The sequence below is a fragment of the Pseudorca crassidens genome, chromosome 13, assembly GCF_039906515.1.
Source record: "Pseudorca crassidens isolate mPseCra1 chromosome 13, mPseCra1.hap1, whole genome shotgun sequence".
NCBI classification, from domain to species: Eukaryota; Metazoa; Chordata; class Mammalia; order Artiodactyla; family Delphinidae; genus Pseudorca; species Pseudorca crassidens.
The window spans coordinates 42,868,600-42,895,109 of record NC_090308.1 but is presented as its reverse complement, the minus strand read 5'-3'; the positions used below and the strand labels follow the sequence as shown (position 1 = coordinate 42,895,109).

General features: G+C 34.3%; 1 protein-coding gene and 1 long non-coding RNA gene across 2 annotated transcripts in view; one reads left to right on the top strand and one right to left on the bottom strand.

Moving 5' to 3' along the window:
• The window catches only part of RFX6 (regulatory factor X6), a 56,604-nt gene that overhangs the window by 26,375 nt on the left and 3,719 nt on the right, over nucleotides 1-26,510 (top strand). The window contains exons 6-17 of the mRNA XM_067702279.1: nucleotides 9,157-9,264; nucleotides 12,762-12,839; nucleotides 12,961-13,074; nucleotides 15,208-15,257; nucleotides 17,616-17,775; nucleotides 18,718-18,862; nucleotides 19,843-19,952; nucleotides 20,907-21,024; nucleotides 22,486-22,608; nucleotides 23,275-23,481; nucleotides 24,591-25,103; nucleotides 25,969-26,181. Of these exons, the coding sequence (XP_067558380.1) occupies nucleotides 9,157-9,264; nucleotides 12,762-12,839; nucleotides 12,961-13,074; nucleotides 15,208-15,257; nucleotides 17,616-17,775; nucleotides 18,718-18,862; nucleotides 19,843-19,952; nucleotides 20,907-21,024; nucleotides 22,486-22,608; nucleotides 23,275-23,481; nucleotides 24,591-25,103; nucleotides 25,969-26,181 (1,939 nt within the window). The remainder of the gene's footprint in view (nucleotides 1-9,156; nucleotides 9,265-12,761; nucleotides 12,840-12,960; nucleotides 13,075-15,207; nucleotides 15,258-17,615; nucleotides 17,776-18,717; nucleotides 18,863-19,842; nucleotides 19,953-20,906; nucleotides 21,025-22,485; nucleotides 22,609-23,274; nucleotides 23,482-24,590; nucleotides 25,104-25,968; nucleotides 26,182-26,510) is intronic.
• LOC137204610 (uncharacterized) overlaps nucleotides 16,006-26,510 on the bottom strand; it is a 65,728-nt gene continuing 55,223 nt past the window's right edge. Inside the window, exons 3-6 of the long non-coding RNA XR_010933756.1 lie at nucleotides 25,954-26,172; nucleotides 25,360-25,603; nucleotides 21,002-21,336; nucleotides 16,006-20,511 (exon numbers count right to left, since the gene is read on the bottom strand). This is a non-coding gene — a long non-coding RNA (uncharacterized lncRNA). The remainder of the gene's footprint in view (nucleotides 20,512-21,001; nucleotides 21,337-25,359; nucleotides 25,604-25,953; nucleotides 26,173-26,510) is intronic.

Here is a 26,510-nt window from a genome sequence, read left to right as displayed (position 1 = left end):
AACACATGCATACCCACACCCACACAGAGTTTTTAAAATAAGCATAAGATGAAAACTCATGACCTACCTCATAGCTGAAAAGAGATAAGTTCTCTGTGTGCCCTCACCCCATCACTTCCCCCTCCCTACCAGAAATTACTGCGCTCCAGAATTTGGTGTTAATTACTCCTTTGTCTTTCCTTAAAGTTGATCACTTATGAATGTATACCGTGAATATTAAACACTGTCGTGATGATTACACAACAATATGAATGTACTTAGTACCACTGAACTATATATTTAAAAATGATTAAAATAGTAAATATTATGTATCATTTATTACTGCCCAGTTTGTTATCACCAATATATTATTTATTATTTAGCCTACATAAAAATGGATTCATTTTTCCCTATGACTTTCTAGTTTCGTTCAACATTAGGTTTTGTAATTCATCAATGTTAATAGGTGTAGTTCTAGTACCTTTTTTGTACTGCTAATATTCCATGGTATGAAAATATCACAGCACATTTATTCATTCCAGTTTGGGAGAATTTTTTCCTTTTTGCCTGAAAAACATTATTACTCGGAATGTTGTCCAGGTGCACATGTGCAGGAGTAGAATTTCGGGTCTTAGGATATACGTACTCATGTTTAACTTTACTAGTTAATATCAAGTTGTTTTCCAAAATGGTTGTATCAGTTTATGTCTCTCCAGCTGTGTGTGAGCATTCCTTTTGCTCCGTATTCTCAGGAACACTTGGCATTGAATGACATTTGAGTTTTTGCCAGTCCAATAGGTGTAAAATGGTATCTGTGGTTTTCACTTGAAAATTGTTTTTGATAACTACATCAAAATTATGAGCTTGAATATCCTTTGGGATTTTTATCGGTCACTTCTATTCTATGAAACGTTTGTTCAGATCACATAATTTTTCTATTTAAAACTTTGGTTCAAATACTATATATTCTGGATACTAATATCCTGTAGGTTATGTGCTGTGAATTACTTCTCTCTGTTGGTGGCATGGCTCAACATTCTATAGTATCTTTTGATGAAGATCATTTTAAACCTTATGATTAGCATTTTTGTATCTTTTAAAAAAATCTGTGTATAATCTAGATCATAAAAATATTTTTCTATTTATTCTTTGAACACAAGTCTTTATTTCAACCTGTAATTGATTTTTTGATTGTTTTTATTGTGGCAAAATATAATTAACATAAAATTTACTATCTTAATCATTTTAAGTACACATATAGTTCAGTGGTATTAAGTACATTCATATTATTGTGCAACCATCACCACCACCTATCTCCAGAACTTTTACTCTTGCAAAACTGAAAGGCTATACATATTAAAAAATAACTCCCCATCTCCCTTTCCCCCGGCCCTTGGAAACTAACATTCTATTTTTTGTCTCTATGATTATGACTACTCTAGGTACATCACATATGTGTAATCATACAGTATTTGTATTTCACTTGGCATAATGTCCTCAAGGTTCATCCATGTTGTAGCATATTTCAGAATTTCCTTCTTTTTTAAGCCTGAATGATATTCTATTGTACGTATATACAACATTTTGATTATCCATTCATCTCTCAGTGGATATTTGGATTGCTTCCGTGGTTTAGCTGTTGTGAATAATGCTGCTATGAACATGGGTGTACAAATATTTCTTTGAGACCCTGCTTTCAATTCTTTGGGAGATATACCCAGAAGAGGAATTACTGCATCATATAGTAATTATATTTTTTATTTTTTGAGGAACCATCATACTGTTTTACACAGCACTATACCATTTTACATTCCCACCAACAGTGTACAAGGGTTCCAGTTTCTCTACCTACTTGCTAATTTTACATTTTACATTCCCACCAACAGTGTACAAGGGTTCCAGTTTCTCTACCTACTTGCTAATACTTGTTATGTTCTGGTTTTGGTTTTTTTTTTTTTTTTTAATACTAGCCATCCTAATGGGGATGAAGTGGTATCTCATTTTGATTTTGATTTGATTTTCCCTAATGATTGGTAATGTTGAACATCTTTCATGTGCTTATTGACTACTGGGATATCTTCTTCGGACAAATGTCTATTCAAGTCCTTTGTTCATTTTTGAATCAGGTTGGTTGGTTTTTTGTTAAGTTTTACAAGTTCTCTATATATTCTGAATATTAATCCCTTTTGAGATATTCAGTTTGTGAATTTTTTTCTCATTTCATAAATTGCCTTTTTACTCTGTTGATAGTGTCCTTTGACACACAAACATTTGTAATATTTATGAAGTCCAATTTGTCTCATTTTGTTTTTATTGCCTGTGCCTTTGGTATCATATCCAAGAAATCTTTGCCAAGTCCAATGTTGTGAAGATTTTGCCCTGTTTGTTTCTGAGTTTCACATATTAAGTCTTATATCTGGGTCGTTGATCTATTTTGAGTTAATTTTTGTATGTGGTATTAGGTAAAGCTCTGTCTTTATTCTTTTATACATGGATGTTGAGTTTTACCAGCACCATTTGTTGAAAAGACTGTGCTTTCCCCATTGAATATTCTTGGCATCCTTGTCAAAATTTTTTGAGCATTTTTTGCAAGGGTTTATTTCTGAGCTCTCTATCCTAGTCTGTTGATCTATATGCCTGTCTTTGTGTCAACACCACAGTTTTGATTGCTGTAGCTTTGTATCAATAGTAAGTTTTGAAATCAGGAAGTGTGAATCCTCCAACTTTGTCCTTTTTCAAGATTGTTTTTACTCCTTGGTGTATCTTGAGATTCCATATTAATTTTAGGATGGATTTTTCTATTTGTGCAAAAAACATCATTGGGATTTTGCATTGAATCTATATAGATTGCTTTGGGTAGTATTGGCATCTTAACAATAAGTTTTTCCATTTGTGAACACAGGATGTCTTTTCATTTATGTTTTCTTTAATTTCTTTGAGCAATGTTTTGTAGTTTTCATTGTACAAGTCTTTCATCTCCTTGGTTAAGTTAATTTTTATCTATTTTTGATGCTATTGTAAATGGAATTGTTTTCTTACTTTCTTTTTAAGATTGTTCATTGTTATATTATAGAAATGCAACTGATTTTTGTGTGTTGACTTCGTATCCTGCTACTTTGCTGAATTCATTTATCAGTTCTCACAGTTTGTGTGTGTGTGTGTGTGTGTGTGTGTGTGTGTAATCTTTAAAGTTTCCTACATACAAGATCATATCATCTACAAACAGAGATTATTTTACTTCTTCCTTTCCAATTTGGATGTTTGTTTTTTCTTACCTAATTTTTCTGGCTAGAACTTCTAGTTGAATAGAATTGGTGAAAACGAGCAGCTGTGCCTTATCCTTGTCTTAAAGGAAATGCTTTCAATCTTCCACCATTGAGTAGGATGTTTGCTGTGGGTTTTTAATATGACTTTTTAATATGTTGAGGTAGTTTCCTTCTATTCTTAGTTTGTTGAGTGTTTTTATTATGAAAGGGTGTCAAACTCTTTTTTTTAAGGGTGTCAAACTTTGTCAAATGCATCAATTGAGATAATCATGCGTTTAATTTTTCTTCATTCTGTTGATGTGGTGTATTACATTGATTGATTTTTGTGTTCTGAACCATCTCTACATTACAGGAGTAAATCTCACTTGGTCATGTTGTATAATCCTTTTAATATCCTGCTGAATTCGGTTTGCTAGTATTTTGCTGAGGATTTTTGTGTCAATGTTCATAAGATATTTTGGTCTGTAGTTTCCTTTTCTTGAAGTGTCTTTGTCTGACTTTGGTATCATGGTAATGCTGCCCTCATAGAATGAATTAAGAAGTGTTCCTTCCTCTTCAATTTTTTGGAAAACTAAGAAATATTGGTGTTATTTCTTCTTTATATGTTCGGTACAATTCACCAGTGAGGCCATCAGGTCCAGATCCATTCTTTTTTCAGGAGATTTTTGATTACTGATTCAATTTCCTTACTAGCTGTAGACTGATTCAGATATTCTGTTTCTTTGTGATTCAGTCTTGGTAGGATTTGTGTATCTATGAATTTATCGACTTCATCTAAGTTATCCAATTTGTTGATGTACAATTCTTCATAGTACTCTTTTAAAATCCTTTTATTTCAGTAGACACGGTTATCTTTTATTTTTTGTCTTAGTCATTTGAGTCTTCTCTCTTCTTTTTTAAAGTCAGTCTGCCTATGGGTTTGTCAATTTCAATCTCTTTGAAGAACAAACTTTTGGTTTCATTGATTTTCTTTATTGTTTTTCTACTATTTCATCTATCTCTGCTCAAATTTTATTATTTCCTTCTCTCTACCCATTTGGGTTTAGTGTGTTCTTTTTCAAATTACTTAAGTTGTAAATGTAGGTTGTTGATTTGACATCTTTCTTATTTTTTCCCTTAGTACTACTTTTGCTGCATCCTGTAAGTTTTCTTGTGTCATGTTTCCATTTTCATTCATCTCTAAATGTTTTTTAATTGCCTTTATGATTTTTCCTTTGATCTATTGGTTGTTTAAGAGTATGTTTAATTTTGTCAAGTTTGTTAATTTTTCCAGTTTTCCTTCTGTCATCCCACTGTGATCAGAGAAGATACTTTGTATGATCTCTATCTTTTAAAATTTATTGAAATTTAATTTATGGCCAATATACATGGTGTCTCCTGGAAGATGTTATATGTTCACTTGTGAAAAATGTGTATTCTGTTGTTCAATAGAGTGTTCTGCTTATGTCTATAGATCTAGTTGGTTTATTGTGCTGCTCAAGTCCTCTATTTCCTTACTTATCTTCAGTCTTGTTGTTCTGTGCATAACTGAGGGTGGGGTATCAACATCTCCAACTGTTATTGTAGAACTATTTCTCCCTTTAATACTGTCATTTTTTTCCTTCATATATTTTGATGGTCTGTAATAGGTGTGTAAATATTTATAATTATTATATCTTCTTGATTTATTGAATCTTTTGTTAGTATATAATGTCCTTCTTTATCTTCTATAATATTTTGGGACTTAAAGTCTATTTTATATGATATTAGAGTAGCCCCTCACCACCTCGTTTTCTTTTGGTTTCATTTGCATGGAATAGCTTTTGCCAATGTTTCACTTTCAACCTATTTGTGTCTTTGGATCTAAAGTGAGTCTCTTGTAAACAGCACAAAACTGGATAATTTTTTTTTAAATCTATCTGCCAATGACTTTTTTTTGATTGATTGGAGAATTTAATCCATTTACATTTAAAGTAGTTACTGATAGGGAGTGACTTCCTTCTGTCATTTTGCTATTTGTTTTCTATATGCCTTAGAGCAGTTTTACTCCTCATTTCCTGCATTACTGTTCTTTTTTGTTTAGTTGATTTTTTGTAGTGAGCCATTTTAATTCCCTTCTCATTTGCTTTGCTGTACCTTATATAACTATTTTCTTATTGGTTACCATGGGGATTACATTTAACATCCTAAATTATAACACTGTAATTTGAATTTATACCAGCTTAACTTCAATAATATACAAGACTCTGCTCCTTTACAGCTCTGTCTCTCTTTCAGTTACTGATGTCACAAAATTAGATCTTTACAAATTGTGTGTCCAAAAATATACAATAATAGTTTTTTAAAATAATGCATTAGTCTTTAAATTTTGTAGAAAACAAAATGTGGAGTTACAAACCAAAGGTACAATAATATTAGCTTTTATACTAATAACTGTTTTTAAAAAATGTCTCTTAAATTATGTAGAAAACAGAAAGTACACTTACAACTGTTGTTACAATAATACTAGTTTTATAATTGCCCATGTATTTTCCTTTACTAAAATCTTTATTTTTTTGTATGACTTCAAGCTACTGTCTAGTGTCCTTTCATTTTAACCCATAGGACTCCCTTCAGCATTGCCTGTAGAACAAGTCTAGTAGTAACAAACTCACTCAGCTTTTATTTATCTGCAAATGTCTTGATTCCTCCTTCACTTCTGAAAAACAGTTTTGTCAAGTATAGGATTTTTGGTTGACAATTTATTTCTCGTAGCAGTTGGAATATGTCATTCTGTAATTCAAAGTTTCTGCTGAGAAATCCACTGATAATCTTATTGAGTATCCCTTGTAGGTGATGAGTTACTTCTTTTGCTTCTTTCAAGATTCTCTCTTTGTCTTTGTCTTTTGAAAATTTGATTATAATGTGTCTTGCTGTACATCTTTTTGAGTTCATCCTAACTGGACCTTATTAAGCTTCTTGGATGTTTATATTCATGTTTTTCATCAAACTTGGGATGTTTTGAGCCATTATTTTTTCAAATAATCTCTCTGATCCCCCTCCTTTTCCTCTGGGATTCCCACAATGTATATGTTGGTCTGCTTGTTAATCTCCCATGGGTCCCTTAGATTCGGTTTACTTTTCTTACATTTTTTTCTTTCTGTTTCTCATTCAATAATTTCCATTATCCTTTTTTCAAATTCTCTGATTCTTTCTTCTGCCTACTCAAATATACCTTTGAATCCCTCTGATAAATTTTTAATTTAAGTTATTGTACTTTTCAGCTCTAGAATTTCTTTTTAGATTTTCTATCCCTTTACTGATATTTCAACTTTATTTTAATATTTGTTATTATTTTATACAGTATCTTTTCATTGTATGTTCTTAATATTTGTTTCTTGATTTTAGAAATTCAGTTGACTTTTTCATTGATTTTGTATTCAGCAACGTTGCTGAAAATCTCTCTTGTTAACTGTAACAATTTTTGTGCAGTTTGCTTTAGTTTTCAGTGTAATTAACCAACTCAGTTGCAAATAATGCTAGTTTTGTTTCTTCCTTTTCAATATTTAATCTTTCATCACTTTCTCTGGTCTTACTGCTCAGGCTATAACTCATACAATGTTGAATAAAAGATAGGACAGTAGGGAACTTTATTTTATTCGTGTTTTTTAAGAGAATGTTTATAGTATTTTACCATTGAGGATGATATTTGCTGTGGGTTTTTGATAAATATTTATTGAATGATTAAAGAGTTTTCCTCTGTTTCTAGCATGGAGGAGGGGAGAGAGAAAGAGAAAGAGGGGGAGAGGGAGAAAAAGTAGTGAATGGTAGATGGATTTTAAACAAATGCTTTTTCTGCATCCATTGAGATGGTTATGTAATATATATAATTCTCATTTTTTTTCTGTTAATGTGATCAATTTAAACCTAAGGTGGCCATGATCACTCTTATAGATTGCTGGATTTGGTTTGCTAATATTTTGTCTGGTACTGTTTCAAGTATGATATTAAGCAAGATTGGCCTATAATTTTTCTTTCCTTTTCTGTCCTTGTCCAATTCTGGCATAAAAGTTTTTAAATGAATTGGGAAGTGGTTCTTCTTTTTCACTGTATGGAAAAAATCTTTTCAGTTTGAAATGATTTGTTTCCTGAATGTTTGAGAAAATTCATCTGTTAAATCTCCTGGGCCAGTTTTTTCCTTTGTAGAAAGATTTTTGATTACTAATTATACTTGTTTCATGGAAATGAGGCTATTCTCATATTCCTAACTTTAATACACCATGTACATTATGTATTGTCATTTTTGGTTTCTATTTCTTTGTCTCTCTTCTCCAATCTCACCAAATTATGCTAAATTAAACATGATATTCCACCCAAGAGAAAAGGTATAAGAAAAAGGTGTAAGCTTTCCTAAAGTTAGAATTTAGGTGCATTTTTTAATGTTTATCAAATGTTATTTTCATATTTTGCCATATCACTTCCTTCCAGATTAAATTCTTTATTTTCTTGCATTTTATTATTTTTCCCTATTCATTGACAGTACCATTCTTTGTCGGCACAATGATAATTGATGCTCATAAATGACAACCCAAAGCAATTAAAAATCTTTGAAGCATATCTTGAATTAAGACTGATTTAATTTGTATCAACCATGCTATTATCTCAGTTTATGATATTTATGTAGTAGTTCTTTATTAATTTCTTTAAAATTATTTAATCAGAATAATCCTTTTCTATCCATACTTGAAAATAAAGATTAACAAGGCTAAAAACTAAAACCTAACCTGAAAGTAATGAAATTCTACTGCACTTTTAGTATAAAATTTGTGTGAAAGTATATATCAAATCAGTCAATAAGAAATTGGTGTTTAAGGACTCAAAAGTCCCCCCAACTTCTTTCTGATTTATCATGATAATTCCGTAAGAGTCTACAAATGTTGGGAATGATAAGACAGGGTAGGGACCCAATCTACCTATGTAAGTAATAAAGCTTTTGTCTAGTAAACATCTTCAGTATGACAAAGACACACAAAGAAACACAAAAACTCGAGAAGCAAATGTAGGAAAACTATGAGAAAGAATGAAATTTGGTCCTTGCCAGGAACACTTTACTTCCTTTACCATATTCACAATTTTATTCTTTGCCAAACTTTTTACTAGAATCCAATTTGTTAAAGTTTTGTTTGTGGAGAAGGAACAATCAGTTGTGACCTGGGAGACTGATTTGCTAAGGCTCTGGTTCCGTCATGAATATGCGTTCTCTCTTTCTGTGTGTGTTCCTTGTAGGTACATTAGCACTGCAGTATTATATGTTACTTATTTGTCATTTTTTCTAATTTTCTGAAAACTACCAGAGGTATGCTTTCCCCAAAGGATTCAAAAGAAGAACAAATATCTGAATTTGGCAGGGGGAAGAAGATTGAGATGGGAAAATCCAGAGTACTAGTTTGGGACTCCAATTACAATTTTACCATTAATTATCTCTGAGGTTGGATAAATTAATTAACTTATTATCATCTCATTTATTTAATCCATAAATGATTTGGTAATCCATAAGTAAATTTGGCAATTTCTGATCCTTTCATATTAAAATAATTTCAGTAGTCTAAAAATAGATCTTTCAAAACTTATGTCACTAACAAATGTAAACTTGTGAACTAAAATTAAATTTCTAAAAGTTGTGAAAAATGGCAAGTGTCTAAAACTAAAATCCAAACTATAAGAAAAATATCCAGACTGTGAAACTATTTATGATTTGGCAACAGTAATTCTGCTGAAATGTCTAGTTTATTCAGTTATTTGATCTAATAAACAGTTACCCAAATCTCCTAACTTGTCATGGTTTGCAGGATGAAAAAGAATGAAATTTTGTAAGGTTCTATTTTGTTAGAATTGTATTTTGGAGTCAAACAATTGATAATGATTTATTTCTTTTCATTTTTCTAAATTATAGGGTGGCTTCACTCGTAAATATTCGCTTAGCTCAAAAACTGGAACACTTCTTCCAGAATTCCCCAGTGCTCAACACCTTGTGTACCAAGGATGCATTTCTAAGGACAAGGTATCAATTAAAGATACTTCTCTATTGATTTTCTGATATGTTGGTTCCATATCTCAATTTACTGGGAATCTCATGGCACTCGCAGGAAATAGAAATCTACATAATCAAACATAATTGACTGATTTATAGGAGGGACAAACATTTACTAACATCGATTAAAGACTTTCCAATTAATTATTTACCATCCCCATGATAGTACATAATCAGAAGGTGGTAAAATAAACCTGTAAAGACTAAAGATTATTTTTATTTAAAACTCAGTATCAAGGAAGAAAATACTAGAATGTGTCTATCACATGCAATTTCTTTAATTATAAGCGTTATATTTTCTATATTTTCTAGTTCTATTTAATTTCAGTAACTGGTCATCAAGCACTTCTCTAGGACAGAATTTGTTCCTAGCACTGAGGGGGAAATGCCTAGATGAATGCAAGGACCCCACTGGAAGATTCCAAAGATTCCTCTCCATTGTAAAACTGTGCTCTGTTGCAAAATTTGTTGCAAATTAAGGTAGAAACAGTTTCATAAAATTCAGTTTATAAATAAACTTTCAGTGCTTACGTAGTAAAGTCTAAAGCTAAATCCTCCTCTATTTCTGAACTTCTAGAGTCATTTGCTGGCTATCTGCTGACTAATAGTAGGATCCATTATTAAATCAGGGCATAAAATTTCTACATTCTTCTTTCCATTAACGTTCATTTTTTATTAGCATTTGAGGAAAACATCTTTCATAGTAAGTTTAAGTCGGTTCATATTTTGAGGTGCAAAGATAGAGGAATATGATTAACAATGTCCACCTGTATTACTTTAGTAATGGGCTTTTGTAGAAACTAGAAATAAAAATGACACATTGATAAAAAGGTCTATTGATAGATAAGTAGAGATGCACAGCAACTTCCAGTGTTCATTCTAATGACAGACTTACTCTCCCAGTTAAGAACAGGCAAAATATAGAAGATAATTCTCAGATGCTGATTCAAGTCTCCTGGAGTGTGTCCACTTCCTACTATTCTCCTCTCCCATCACATTCCTCAAGGTTATCACATCGTTTTTTTAACCATATAGAAATAATGTGTGATATTATGACTTCAGATTTGAGACACCTCCAGTAGGTGTTAACATGTGGCAATTTGTGGGGGAACTTGTGGAAGTCTGTGGGACCTCGGGGAACACAGTTCTTTGGGGAAGGGTATTGTTGGCTCACCTTTGTGGAGAGGATAGCTTACGTACAAACATATCAAGAAGATGTTTACTGTGTAAATATACCAGGTGAGGAGGGTAGATGGAGACAGTAATAAAGAAAAAAAAGAGAAGTGATGAATACGTTCCAATAGTTTATTTCAGCTTCTCTGCTAGCTTCCAAGGACTTCCTTACCTGCCAACTTGAAAACTGGTCTGTAGGTCATTTCTCATTCAGTATTCAAGACACTTAAATAACCCCTGGTTTCTAAATTCATTCCCAGTCGTCCCCATCATGAGCTCCAGGGACTAATACTCTTTGTCCCCTGAGGACATCTGGGCCCTGCCTTTTACCTTCTTAGCCAGTAGCCAGGTTCCCCAGGTAAGTTGTCAGTTTAGAAGGATGGGTGGGGCTGAAGCTAAGCACTTTAAGCACCTACTTTCTTGAGGCAGGAAGGATGGAGACTTCCTAGGGATAAGCTGACCCCAGTGCGGGGTGCTGGCTGAAGGTGAGAGGCCTGCTTTCTGCCCCCATCACAGTGTCACTGAGGGCAGTTGCCACCCTTCCCCCACTTGCTCACTGACCTTACTAGAGCTAAGCCTTGCCTCTGCTCCTACTCTCTGTAATGTGGTGTCTATTCTCAGAAAATTGAGCAAAAGTATGTTTATAAAGACTGCAAAGTATGCTACAGTGAAAATTTATTGTCCTAAGACTATGTAAATATTAAATAAAATATCAGTTATAAGATTTAAATTTTTTGATGATTTGTGTATAGGAGAAAAAATTTTGACACAAATAAATGGAAATACTTGTGAAGATAAAAGTTTACTTGTACTTTAGTAGGTTTCAGGGATCAAAGGGTTAATTTTGGACAAGAATTATGAATTCCTTTCTATCTTTCATGCTGTCCTTATCCTCATTTTAGAAATATGTCTTGGCAACCTATCTAAAAATATAAAATCGTTGCTTAAAGTAAAGAGCATGTCTCATTTGCATCAGTGGTGACATGTCCTGCCAGAGGTGTGTAGTCGGCATACCTCCTTGGAAGTAGATTGGTAATCTGCATGTCATCGTTATACAGCTTTGCGCTAAACCACAAAGATATGTGCTGTCGCTGGGCTGCAGGGACAAAGGTTGGAGAGCAAAGAGTAGGGGCAGGACACCCCCATCATCATGACCACCCTAGATACTATGAAGGTAAAAATAGCTAACAACTGTAAGTTTCTTAACATGAATTATGGATTACTCCAACCACTCTCATGTGTTATTTAGTCCTCATAACAACCTGACTAGATATTTACTGTTATTATGATCTCCATTTTATAGATGAAGAAATTAAAACACATAAATGTCAAGTAGTTTGCCCAGTATCACGTAGCAGATTAGAGCTAGCATTCAAATCCAGGTATCCTGCAGGAAAAGCTCACACCTCTAACCTCTAAGCCTGTTCCTGTTCACATAGAACACACAACCTGTAACAGGTAGGAATATTTCTAGCTTATGAAATAAAGATGTTTTGAATATGAATATTGTTAGTTTGCCAGAATATTATCAAGTTCGAATCCATTGCATATTTTAAAATATGTTTAAAACTTTCTATCTCTGCAATACAAACATCAGTGTAACATGGAAATAAAGAATTTTCATAACAGACATTTAATGTTCAAATCTTTTTTTGGTCAGCAAGTCATTTGATATTATTACTAATTTTAGGTAAAGTGGTAAAGTCTTATACTTCATACCAGGAAAATTGTTCCATGTGCGTCATATCTCATTTAATCTTCTTTAACACCTTATGAGTGATATATTATTACTACCTTACTTGAAGATATAAAGCTTGGGGTCAGAGACAAAGCAACCCGTGCAAAACAGTGCAGTGGAGCTGACGCTCAGTGTTAGCTGACTCCACAGGAAACCACTGCACCACACTACCCAAGCACCTACTTAATAAAACTGTGTGAAGATTTGATGTATTTTACCATTTTACATTTATTTCTCCAATCAAAGGTAATTTTTTTATTAAGCAGAAAACTACAATGTTGCTTTGGCCCATAGTTTCCTGAACATCAGCTTTTTCATCATTCTTATCACACTGTCCTGCAGTTGTCCATTTGCTTGCCTTTCTCCCTTCACAAGGCAGTATGCTCCTTAAAATAAGAATTGTGCCTTTATTTTTGGTTCCTCGGATTGCGCACATGCTTGGTACATAGCATGAACTTTAAAAATGTGTTTGAATATATGAACAAATGAATGCATGAACAAAATGAAGGCAGCACTGAAAGGGTGCTTTTGTTAAGATTTTTCTTCCTTGAAATAGGTTGATACCCTAATAATGATGTACAAAACTCACTGCCAGTGCATCCTGGACAATGCAATAAATGGAAACTTTGAGGAGGTAAGAGTGACAGAGAATGCTTTGCTGACTATATTATGTAAACGTTCTTGTCCTGTTTTCATATGAGTTCATGTTAAGGAAAATGTTAATATTAATGTACATACGCTTTGCTCTCAACTAGATCCAGCATTTCTTATTACACTTTTGGCAAGGAATGCCTGATCATCTTCTTCCTCTGCTTGAAAACCCTGTTATCATTGACATTTTCTGTGTTTGTGACTCAATTCTTTATAAGGTAAGCTCCTTAGGATGTCAAACATGAACCATATATTTCTTTAAAAAACATTCCATCTAAATTTTTGCCATATATTTTCAATAAATTTGTTATTTCTGGCTGGAGATACACTACTAATTATTTTTCTGATGAGAAAGCAAGCAGTTTAATAGTATATATTTAATAGTGAATGTATTTTAATATAAATTTTCATTAAGTAAAACAAAATCAGTTTCTGTTTACAGCTAAGAATGATTCTAAATGTGACATACTTCCATAAAAACTTAGTTAACTTTTATTAACTGTTTAAGGTGTTTTCAGAGTAAATAACTTAATGGCTTTTTCACAGTATCAGTGTTTTGGGGAAAGCAGAATTAAGCACTCTTATGGGACTAATAACTTGAAAGATTTGGAAATCTCTAGCGTTAATGCATTAATGACCAATTCTGTTCTTAAGCCAAATAAGAGTCCCCAAGTGTCTACAGAAGGATCACGAGGATATCGTAAACAGATAGGAGCTGGTTGGCCATCTAGCCCGCCATTCAGCGGGGAAGAGGGTGAAGCTAATTCCTCCAACAGTCTGTTCCCTAGTTAGAGCAGACACAGGTCCAAGCTGAGGAAGAAAACTGTACTGCAATCTGGGTATTTTAAAGTGAGTTTGTCTACATTAACCTCCTAAATTGTCAGAAGGAAAAACAAAAGCTTTCCTTTAAGAACATAATTTGAGTAAGCAAGAAAACCCAAGCTGGAGTCCTGTTAAGTATTTAGGAAGTAAAATCCTTCTAAGTTAGTTGCTGCTGTTTCGTTCTCAACTTTGCAGAGAAGTGAAGCAGAAGCTAGATAAACTCAGTCCAGAAGCAACTTTGCACATCAAGAACTGTAGGTGGGCTTGAACCAGGATGAGGGAGCCCATATTTTCATCCTCTGTTCTGTTCTTCCTCATCGCAGTATAAGAAAATAGAGTCTCTACCTTTAGTTCAAGCTAAAGCTGAAGAAGGACAAAGGAGAGCAAGGATTGTCTCATTTTTCTGGGTCAAATAAGAATATCATCATTTAGAGAGAAAGGGTTTAGTTTGCACTAACAGATTGTCTGAAGTGTTTAAGACATGAGGAAGTAACCAGAAAGGGGAAAGAAGGTGGTTCTAAGAGTAGGTATAAGAAAAGACCTGGACTCGTGCACACACATTTACCAGCATCAAGGTAAAGCTGTTTTGGACTGTCATTCAACACCTCCAAGAAATATTCTTAAAGCATAACTTCCCCCCCACCACAAATGGTCTATTTCTTTGAGTCCAACACAAAAGTCCAGAGTTTAAGTACCGTTACGTGCACAAAGTTTTTCCTCCTCCTGGTGGACCCAGGGAGGCACAGTGAGCAGTGTAATATGAACTTCTGTAAGATCTTCATCCCATCCCTAGAAAGTGGTCAGCTTTTAGTCCATAGACCTGTACATGATTGCCAAGGCCAGTTCATTGGTAACTAGCATACTGGGCATATACAATACTGTCTCTTGTTTTAGTGTTTCATATACACGGACTACATGTGCATTTTGCTGGTAAGCTGCACAAGCCTTTGTAGATGAGTATCTACTCACGTTTTAAAATATCCAAGGGGACCTCTTGGTCCTCTTCTCCAGGCTGGCGCACTCAGTTTATGAGCCAGCCTAGGGGATCTGTACTGTTCATATCCTATCTTGTTTCCCACCTCCTTTATTTATCATAGTTTTTCCTGAGCTGGGATCAGTCAGCACTAATTTTTTCTTTTTTTCTTTTTACTAGTTCTCATCAAGGTCCTACTCACCATATCACCCATATTTAAGGTTCAGTCTAGCCCTTTATTTTCAGTGTTCTTTATGTTCCAATAATTAGCTCTCTGTACCCAGTACATTCATGTCACCTGCTTAACTAGCACTGCAGTGCTTCTATATACCCCCACTCCCTTTGCCTTTTACACACACACACACACACACACACACAAACACACATACACAGCTTACATATATACATGCATTTTAGAGATAAAAGTATAACTTTCAGAAATGAGTTAACATATTATTCTCTAGAAAGCTAGGAATAAAAAGTAATTGACAAAGAGTAAATGTGTTTCTATAGAAATACTAAGGATTTATGTTAACTCTCTTTTGCTGTGATTAAGGTTCTAACAGATGTACTCATTCCTGCAACAATGCAAGAAATGCCTGAAAGGTAGGTTCAGTCAATAAAATATGATAGTTGCTTGTATAGGGTTTAACCTTATACATTATAGTAAAGCAAAACATGAAGTAGAAATTCATTCATTTACCAATATTATTTTCCTATTCCTGCCCCTTTGTATGAGCTATAAGAGATGTGCCTCAATTTTTATATTCAAACCTCAATGAACAAAATTGATGGAACAATCCTGAAATCCCTTTAATTTGAGAGCTGCTCACGTGAAAAATAAATATTTAAGTGTAGTTGACCTTTAGGTTACTGAGGAAGCTCTTCAATGGAAACTGGCTAGAGGGAGATGAATGGGGATAATTGATGGAAAATAATCACAATAATAAAACTATAAGGAAAATTATTTTATATTTATTATAACTTTGGTCTTAATTGCCAAAATTAGAAAGTAGCATAATGGAATTACCACCTTCTTTTAACAAAGGAATAAGATCTCAAATTGAAATGATGCCTGAAGATTTTTCACAAAGTCTTTTCCTATTGTTCTGATGTGAGAACAATAGGAACTTGGAAAAAAAGCCAATTTTTAAAAAACGAATTCTAGTAAAGTAATGAAATTTATTTTAGTATTTTGGGGCACAAATACATATAGGGTGAGCATAGTTGGTTCTCAATAAATACATGATGATTGATAAAACAATCTTTATTTTTGATTTACCTTTTCCTCTAGACTGGTTTATTTATTTAAATAATAATTGATATTGGCCTGGTCAATAGTTTCTTTTAATTATTAATACGTTGTCTTTAAACATCTAGCCTGAGCTCTGAGTTAGGTACACTTAACACTTCTGTGTCACAGCAAAATGGCTATGCTTACATAGTGACAGACATTCAGCCGTGTAACTAATAGTAATAATAGCTGACTTTTATTAAACACAGTGTGGGATTTGAGACTTACATAAATTATTTCACTTAGCCTGAGAAGTACTATTTATGTATTTATCTCTTAGGTACGCAGGTAGTTCATATTCATTTAGAAAATGAAAAACACGCATAAATGCATTTTAAAAATCACTCATATAAAATAAAACTTAAAAAATCACTCATTGTCTTACCACATTTTTAATGTCTTAGGTTATTATTGTATCTCACAGACTTTTTTCTAGGAATGTTAAAAATGGAATTATAGTACACATACTATTGCAGTATACTATGAAAATCTTTCCATATCAACAAATATAGATTAGCATTTTTTAAATGATTGATTGCATAGAAATCCAGCATCTGAAAAATACTATACTTTATTTAACCAATTCCTTATCATTGAACAATTGGATTATTTTAAAACAACTTGTCAGACTATTCTAAAGTAACTGTTATGATCCAAATTCACAAAGAGGAACCTGGGAGTACAAAGAAATTAATTTGCCCAGAGTCAGCTGATTTTTAAGAAGCAGAACCTAGGTTTTAATTGAGGTCTGTTTAACTCCAAACTCTGCCTATTTTTTTCCTGTACTATATCACTGCTCCCCAACATATGCCCCATCCTAAATATATTTAGATCTGTTTTGTTGAGATGTAATATGTAGACTGTTGATGGATTTTATAAATTTTTGTATGTTTTCATAAGATATACACAACCAACCTTTGCAATTTTCTAAATGGGGTCCTCTAATTAGTATGTTTGTGGTAATTTGTTCTACAGTTATATTTGGATTATAAGAATGTGTTACTAGAAACAAATATGAAATACCTGAAATGGCATTATGATCCCTATGCGTGTCTCTCAGTAGCCAAAATATGCAAAATCAAGTGCACGCTTACCTTTCCCCAGAAATATTTTATAGAAAATGATTGAATTATGAATTAATATTAATAATAAAGTATGTCTTATTGGTCACTTTCTGCCTGCCAAGTTTTAACCTGAACACTTTCCATGAATTATTTCATGTAATCCTCATAATAATCCTGTGACATGGATACTATTCTTTCTTTCTTTTTTATTTTTTTGATGTGGACCATTTTTAAAGTCTTTATTGAACTTGTTACAATATTGCTTCTGTTTTATGTTTTGGTTTTTTGGCCGCGAGGCATGTGGGATCTTAGCTCCCCGACCAGGGAATGAACCTGCAGCCCCTGCACTGGAAGGTGAAGTCTTAACCACTGGATGCCAGGGAATTCCCTGGATACCATTCTTATTCCTATTAACAGATGAGGAAATTGGACCTTCAGGAGACTGAGTGTTTTGACCGAGATGATAAATGGCAGACCTAGGCTGACTTCAGTCATGTTCTTGGAATCAAAACATAATAATATACCTCCATTAAACTGCATTTATTTAATGCATTTTGAACTACTTAGCATTTAATAGAGTTTTTTGTTCTTTGGGGGTTTTTGTAGCTTATTAGCAGACATAAGAAATTTTGCTAAAAATTGGGAACAATGGGTTGTTTCATCCTTGGAAAATTTGCCAGAAGCTCTAACTGACAAGAAAATACCTATTGTGCGAAGATTTGTATCATCTCTGAAACGACAAACATCTTTCTTACATCTTGCACAGGTACGTTGGTAAGCTGAGGGTATTTGAGTCACCAAATAAAAAATGAATCATCTGATAGCAAAGATTGGGGAACTTTCAGAGATTGGAGACTAAGTAGACAGCAATTAAATGCAACATGAGATCCTAGAGTGAATGCTAGAGCAGAAAAAGGACATTAGTGGGAAAACTGATGAAATTCGGTAGTTTAGTTTAGTTAGTTTAGTTACTAATATTGTACCAGCGTTACTAGTATTGTACCTGATTTTGATAATATACAATGGTTATGTAAGATGATGACATTAGGAGAAGCTGGATACAGTATGTGAAAATACTCTGCACTACTTTTGCAACTTTTTTATAAATTTTAAATTATTTCAAAATAGAAAGTAAAAAAAGAAAAAAAAACTTTTGAATGAAACGTAAAATGTAAAACTCTTATTTGCCAGATGAATTCAATTAATAAATGAATCCAATTAATAAAATTAATAGGTTATGGGGAATGAGCCCGTGTGATGTTGTGAAACCCACAACACATTTTAAACTACCTCTAATTTAGTTCTCTTAAATAGGGAGAAAAAAGTAGTTCTTAAATTAGAGTTACATGTTTGTATATTGTTAAAATATACTTGCCCTCTCCTCAAATGATCCTTTGCTTTATGAAGGTTTCTAGCCCCCTGAATTTTGAAAGACTAGCTTGGGATAGTTCCAGATAAGAAATTTAACGTTGTGAAATTCTTATTTTATGACCACGGGTAAAAAGAATTATTTTCTTATTCCGAAAATAGTTTTCAAACCTTTAACAGAGATGATCGTGAATCTCAGCTACTGCTTTTAGTTTTAAAATAAAAAAAGAGTTATTTATGATACTTTTCTCTCAAGGAACTATTTCTCTAGAAGCTAAAATTTTCTTTTGATGGAGGATCAGTGATATAATTTACTGTCTTTTTTACTTTCTTTATGGAGATTGCCAGACCAGCTCTCTTTGACCAGCATGTCGTGAATTCTATGGTATCTGACATTGAAAAGGTTGACTTGAATAGTATTGGATCTCAGGCCCTTCTCACCATTTCGGGCAGCACAGACACTGAATCTGATATCTACACTGAATGTAAGTTTTCTCTTTTTGTTTAGGGCAGGTCATCTATAATTTCATTGCCTAGAAATAATCCATATAGAAAAAACCTGGGAATAATCAAAACAGTTTTGAGTTTTGTGAGTTTTCTTGCATTTTTATATTACATGCATAGGCATTTCCATGCGTTTTGTACTCTTGGCATCATATGGTGTGTAATGCATACCAAAATGATATCTCAATGCAATACTGTTTTTCAAAGCTGAAATGCCCTGCTTAGGTTTGGACAATCTGACAGAATTTACCAAGCCAGTACGTGTGACCGGTTCCATTTCCCAGGGATAACGACCCACTGTTTCTCCCATCATTTCTCTCTGAAAACACCAAAAAATGCAGCCTCCTATAGGCTACAGCACACTGCTCTCTGGGGACAGTCTAACCTCAGTCCTGCTTTCTGTTTCTTAACATAAAATTATATTACCCTTTGGGATTCAGTAAACCTCAAACTCTTTAATAAAATGATAGTCCTTAACTGCCCCTTTAACTTTTACCTGATAAAAGATTATTTATTTAAGTGGCTCAATTCTGCAGGGCAGAATTTAATTTTTGCTAAAGATAAAGGATATTTCAGAAAGCAGGAAATCAACAAGTCTAGCTTAGTTCAGTCATTAGGTTTCAACTAACCTGTTGCATTTAATGAAAACATTGCATTCAAAATGAATAATCATCTCTACTGACAACAATTCTTCCCTAGTATATAGTATATAAACCTGCATTTCAATATATACCAAAACATAGACACTTATGATTAAAATTTTGAAGAGTAAAGAACTAAGGAATTTTTGTTAGTTTCCAGGATATGAAAATAACTTCTTTAACACATTTAATTTAATCTACCTGTCTTGCCCTTTTATTCTATAAAATTATTAATGATTTCTACTTTTAGGTTTCCTCTTGGGTTCAAAGTAGTGTGCAATATTCTTCTTCTTCTTTTTTTTTTCCTTTTTACATGGTAGATGACTCTATCACAGTGTTCCAAGAACTGAAAGATCTCCTTAAGAAGAATGCCACTGTGGAGGCTTTTATTGAATGGTTGGATACTGTGGTAGAGCAGAGAGTTATTAAGGTATTTTTCAATGACATATTCAGAAAATAAAATTTTGTTAATAGTAAATGCTAAACTGGCTGTAATTTCTTGAATGGTGGGGGATGGTGATAGGCTGTGTGTAATAATACTTTGAAAAGCTTTTGAAACCCTAGGAATAAGGGAAGTCAAATATCAGGATTAGAAATATGGCAGATTTGAGAGCACTGGGCACAGTTGCAATTCTATTTGTCGTTTTTTGACAGACTACAAGACACTATTCCTTCCCTATCAGTCAATAAGGTTACAGCTGTGTAACATCAGTAGTGAAAGATAAACTTAGAAACTGGAAAGAGCTGGCCCTTTTCTTAAAAAGCACGTTTTCACAAAAGCTGACAGAAGATATGGTTTTAAGTATTTACATTTTTTAATTCCAGGAGCTCAGTATTTTGTGTTTTCATGTGGTTTCTTCAACTCTTTCAGTTAACCTTCAAGTCATCCATCATGAAACAAGGCCATAAGAACAAATATATCCATCACCAGTTGGTGTTAGCCATTCCATATCAAGGAAACTAGTTATAGTGTAGGGACTTTTTTTCTCCTGGAAGGAAAACAGATGATCATTCAGGACCAGAGAAGTCAGAGTTAATCATTCACAGAAATATATAACCCTTCCTTCATACTTCGCCTTCTGCTTTTTTTAAAGCTCTGTCAAAGGAAAATTAAGAGAGAAAATATTTTGTAAATTATTTCATTTCGTTGTCCAATTTATTAGGTAACAAAACCATATAGAATAAAGACCTATTAACCTGAAAAATGATGGCAAAGCCATATGAAAATTAAAATCCCTAGACACATCATTTTATTTGATAAAATAAATGGCATGCCCTGTCAATCTGTCCGTTTGTCAGTTTTTCTACCTCTTGATCTTACATAGGAAGCATGTAATAATGAAATGACAGATTCTATAGTTTCATTTTGTTCCTTTACTTTTAGACCAGCAAACAAAATGGAAGATCATTAAAGAAGAGGGCTCAAGACTTTCTGCTAAAGTGGAGCTTTTTTGGTGCTCGAGTAATGCATAATCTCACCTTGAACAATGCATCTAGCTTTGGTATCTTATGTGCTTTATAAAACTCTTCTTAGATGAATTATATCTTTCATGCCTCAGTCACATTTCCTATCAGTTTTTAAGCATGTGGCACTGTCATTTCTCAAATTGGACTCTTGAGCTCGTGGAGAATGGTCGGTTTTAGCCTGGGTTTTGTAGTCAGACCACTTGCAGAGTTAAATCCTAACACTGCTTCTCTTCGGCTTGGCTTAACCCGAGTTAGGCTGCTCATTGTAGAAATGGGAGACTATTTCTTTCATTGGGTTATAGAGGCACTTGAGTGACGTGATATATATAAAAATACATTGCCAGGACCTGGAAAACACAATAAATAGCAGCTATGACCATGACACTCCATCAGTGCTTCGATAAATTTTCTCTGTTAAACAAGCAAATAAACAATAATTAATACGTTATTTTCCAAAACTGCTATTCATTGAAATATGGCAAATGTTTGCATCTTTTCCAGGAACCTACCCTCATAGTTGTATTCCAAGAATCCAAGACCAGCTTAGAAGACATGCTGTCATATGTTTTTGAACCATCTATCCTGATCTATACAACTTATGAAACAATTGAGTCGTTAGCTTTTTCAAAAATCGAATACCTTCTTTTTCCTAAAATTTCTGAGATTCTTAGTTTGTAGTTATAACGCTATCTCCTGGACAGTACCTCCACATTTAGTAGTTGCATTTTGAGAAATCCTCGCATTATAAAATAGGTTACAGTTAACTAAATTGGTTTATTTAATTTTTAACAGAATTAGATAAAATCAGTGAACTTGTATTGAGGGATGAACAAAATATATTGTCTATGATTTGAAATATGTTGCTTATATTTAAGGTTTCTTGAATTATACAATATTTAAACCTGACCTTATTATGAAAAAAGACTTTTGTTGGAAAATCTGTTGAACAGTGAAAAGCAGTTTGAGGTTTTCCAGGACATCTTCCACATGAAAATTACTTTTCTCCTTTTTTTTCAAATGAAAGAGCATTTTGTTTCAGGCTAGAAAGACATCTTCTTACTTGATACTTTTTTCAGACCATGTTGGCTATTGTCTAATTATTTAGTACAAAGTAAACAGAAATAGAGCAGAGTAGAGCTCATTCTCCCCAGGTTAAAGCTTATCACACTCCAATGTGTGCCCTCTTAAAGCATAAAGCATGTCTCACTTTCATCCGAATTTTCCTTTGATGTAATTAGTGGTCAAAGAGCTGGCAGGACAGTACACACAGTGAGCTGGGCAGGCGGTACACAAAAAGATTAGAGACCCAAGTTAAGCATGTTGGTCTTAGCAGGTCATTTAAAGTCCAACAAGTATTTGTTTATTTCAGTTGCTCCTTGTAAAGTGTTTCGAGATGGTCACAAAGATAACTTGACTTCTCTCTTTCTCTTTCCTTCTCTTTCTCTCCCTCATTTCATCTCACAATGCCCTCTCCCCATTCCCTATCCATAAACAAGGTTCTTTCCATTTGATCCGAATGCTTCTTGATGAATACATTCTGCTGGCCATGGAGACCCAGTTTAATAATGACAAAGAGCAGGAGTTACAGAATTTACTGGACAAGTATATGAAGAATTCAGGTGATTTAAAATGTATATCTTGTTTTGCATATGTCTTTGTTGAAACCTAAGTTCAAGAATTTGTAAGCACACTTGTTAAATGGATTTATAACAGTCTCAGATTTTACCCCCAAAATGTCACTACTAACACAGGTTACTAACACTAAGAGAGCCCTATTTTTTCTTTCCTCCATTGGTATATAGAGTAGTCAAGATACTTTACTGGAAACCCTGAAGAATACAAATCAATATTCTTAACTTCTGAGAACTCAGATAATATTGGACAAGTGACAATAATACAAAAATAACTAGAATTTAAGACAGCACATGTGGTATACCACCTTATAAATGGCGTAGAGATGAGTTCTATAGGAATTTAAAGAAGGAGGGACACAATATATTTGGGATGTGATGACTTGCATTTTGAAGGCTGTTCACTACAGAGTGGATTATTTAGTGCCCTGAAGAACACACCTACATCCACAAATATACAATTAACAAAAACCAGCACCACTGCCAACACCAAAGATCTGCCAGTCTTATTTCCCATGGAAAACACTTCTCAGGAATTTCCAGATTTATGACACAACCCTAGAACATTTTCAGTTTTTTTTTTTTTTAACTTGGGCTTATCCACTAAGAACATGGCAATGATATTAGCTTTCCTATTTAAAAAAATCTTTCCAGATGCAAGTAAAGCTGCCTTCACTGCTTCTCCGAGTTCATGCTTTCTGGCCAACCGTAATAAAGGGAGCACTCTTCCCAGCGATACCGTGAAGAATGAAAGCCATGTGGAAACAACCTATCTTCCTCTATCATCCAGTCAACCTGGAGGCTTAACCTCTGCTCTGCACCCATTCCCTGCTGGGAACACAGACAACATGCCACTCACTGGTAGGCTATGAAACAACCAAGAAAACCTCATAGGCTTCAATATGTCTCACAGGAAACTATTCCTTTGTTTTCTTAAAGCTGGTAAACTCCAGGCATTTCAAGAATAAAAAGGCTTCTCTTCACTGACTTATAACAAAGCTTTATAATATTTTTGTGATTTTCAACATTTGTCATTCACATTTTTATCAATACCATTTTTAAGATAGGTATCACATTTTAACATACTCTCTTAGTTATCTCAGAGGTCCCAATAATTGGTTATTTTCATTTAGTGGAAGAAAAAAATAGATTAGGTGTTCACAAAATCATTAAAATGCTTTGAAAGTCAAAAAATATGAGCTTCTTGTTTATTTTTGGATTTCGAGGAGACTTTATTTCTCCTCCATTAAAAAGTAGATTCAGCTATTTTAGGATAACCATTACAATAATTTTCCTCTTTGGTGTAGGGTCCCATTTCTGTCAATCTGAATGTTTATGGCTTAAACCAGCTACTAGATAATACTTTAAGTCTGCTTATTGCCTTATGTCTTCTTTGAAATCCTTCTATATACCTTACTTCATTGGACACACAGAATTTTAAACCTGGAATGGGTAGTTTAGGGGCGTAATTCCACTAATGGAAAATTGGAGACCCAGGGATTTGGCGGCTTTCATAACTCATTGCTCATCAGTGGGGTTTGTATGAAGTTTTGAATTGACCGCTTTGAAGCCATGGTCATTTTGACATTATTGCCCTTTTCTTTTACCCTAAACTTGAAACCATTTAGCCTTCAGCTTGTTTTTTAATTACAGAGAAATGTGAACAGCAGACCCCTTGCCCTTCCCAAGCTTGATCTCTAATCATCTTTATACCCACGGAAGGATGAAGCCATCCCAAGCTTTCCTCCATAGTCACTAACTCCGAAAGTTGCCACTGTTGTGAAATACACTGTTGTGATGCTGTTTTTTAAACCTAGAGTTTTATAGGTCCCTAGTCCCATTATTTTTGGAGGTTAGAAATGAACTAAGTTGGAAAAAGGTATAGTAATAAATCATGCGTAATTTTGAAAGCTGTGAAGCCATCTATTTTTAATTTGCCACTAGTGAATGCTCTGGTAACTTTTTTCCAGGTCCAATGGAGCTTTCCCAGAGCTCTGGTCATCTGATGACACCACCCATTTCTCCAGCCATGGCGAGCCGAGGAAGCGTCATTAATCAGGGGCCAATGGCAGGGAGACCCCCGAGTGTGGGCCCAGTGCTGTCAGCCCCAGCACACTGCTCAGCATACTCAGAGCCTGTTTATCCTACTCTCCCTCAAGCCAACCATGACTTTTATGGGACCAACTCTAACTATCAGACTGTGTTTAGGGCACAGCCTCACACCCCATCAGGACTCTATCCTCATCGCCCCGAGCACAGTCGATGCATGGTCTGGAGTGAACAGCAGCTTTCTAGAGACTTCTTCAGTGGCAGCTGTGCTGGGTCCCCATATAATTCTCGGCCATCTTCCAGCTATGGACCATCCCCACATGGCCAAGATTCACACAGTATGCAGTTTTTAAATACAGGAAGCTTCAATTTCCTGAGCAACACAGGAGCTGCCAGCTGCCAAGGAGGAACATTGCCTCCTAATTCACCTAATGGTATTGAAATTGTTTAAGAATTTTTCCTGGCTTTTGAGTTGGCAGTAAGGCAAAATCAGACATGGAGTTCTACCTCCGGTGAACAGCATGTCATCCCATGTAGAGCTTTCTCAAAATCATGGAATCTTAGATATTTGGAGCCAACTTCTGCCACATACAAACATATCCCTAATTCTTGTGACTTTATTAAAGTTGCCCTTCTAAATGTCCTGCATGATGCAAAAATATTATGTCAAACCATATGTTTGAGACCAACCTTAATAGCCCAAAAGAAGAATGTTCTGTCCTTTGAAAATTTAGTGAATAATGTTTCTTCCGGAGAGCTAGCAGCAGATCTTAAAGATTAGGACCCAAACAGTGCCTCCCGTTGAAGTACCTTGAGGTTACTGAGTTGCAAAACTCTGTGGACTTAAGTCAGCCACCAAAGTAAGCTCTGTGTAGAGGCTGCTCTGATGCGCCTCTCCTCAGTGTAGGCCAGTCCTTCTCCCAGAAACATGAATCTGTAAATAAAATCAGTATTTGACAAGTAATCTTTGTGAGAGGCTGACAGTGCCTTTTTTTTTTCTTCATAAGCATTGTAAGATCTTGTTAATTTAAATAAGGGAAATATGAGAGAGGTGTTGTCTTCCATCTCAGACTTGATAATATGATAATGCCTATGTATTTTTTAAAACAAAAAACAACATAACGAACCATATCTATCTATAAGCACAAATCCAACCATATTGTAAATGTAGATGTAAATGTAATATTTACAGTATGCTATCTCTAGGGCTCTATCCTATTATCTTGTCCTTTTTGTTTATCTCCCTGGAACATTACTTGTAATAAGTTAACGCTACATTCTCACCGTTTTCTGTTGTAGGGTACTACGGAAGCAATGTGAACTACTCAGAGTCTCACAGACTTGGATCGATGGTGAATCAACATGTTTCTGTCATCAGCAGTGTTCGCTCCCTGCCTCCCTATGGTGACATCCATGATCCACTCAACCTCTTAGACGATGGTAGTAGAAAGCAGACCAGCTCGTTTTATGCAGACACACCAACTGCAGTTGCATGTCGAACTCCTGTAGTAGGTAAATTATATTAACGTTTCTTGAAAACGTTCTTTAAAAGTTGTTAACCTCAGCTATGCAGTGTTAACTGGGCACTCACGTTCCCACAGTTGGTTTATCACTTCGGATCTGAAGTTATGTTTCTGAATCTGTTAGTAAAAGCCTTGCCATTTCTCTATATACATGTCACCATGCAACCTACTGCTAGATCTGGTATTCTTTCCAAAACAAATCTCTGGAATCTATTATGTATGCAAAAAATTCAGGTAACCTGTCAAACGCAGTCCAAAAATCTGTTAAGTTTTACAAGGGCAATAATGATATCTTTTTCTCACTTTCTCTTGTTCACT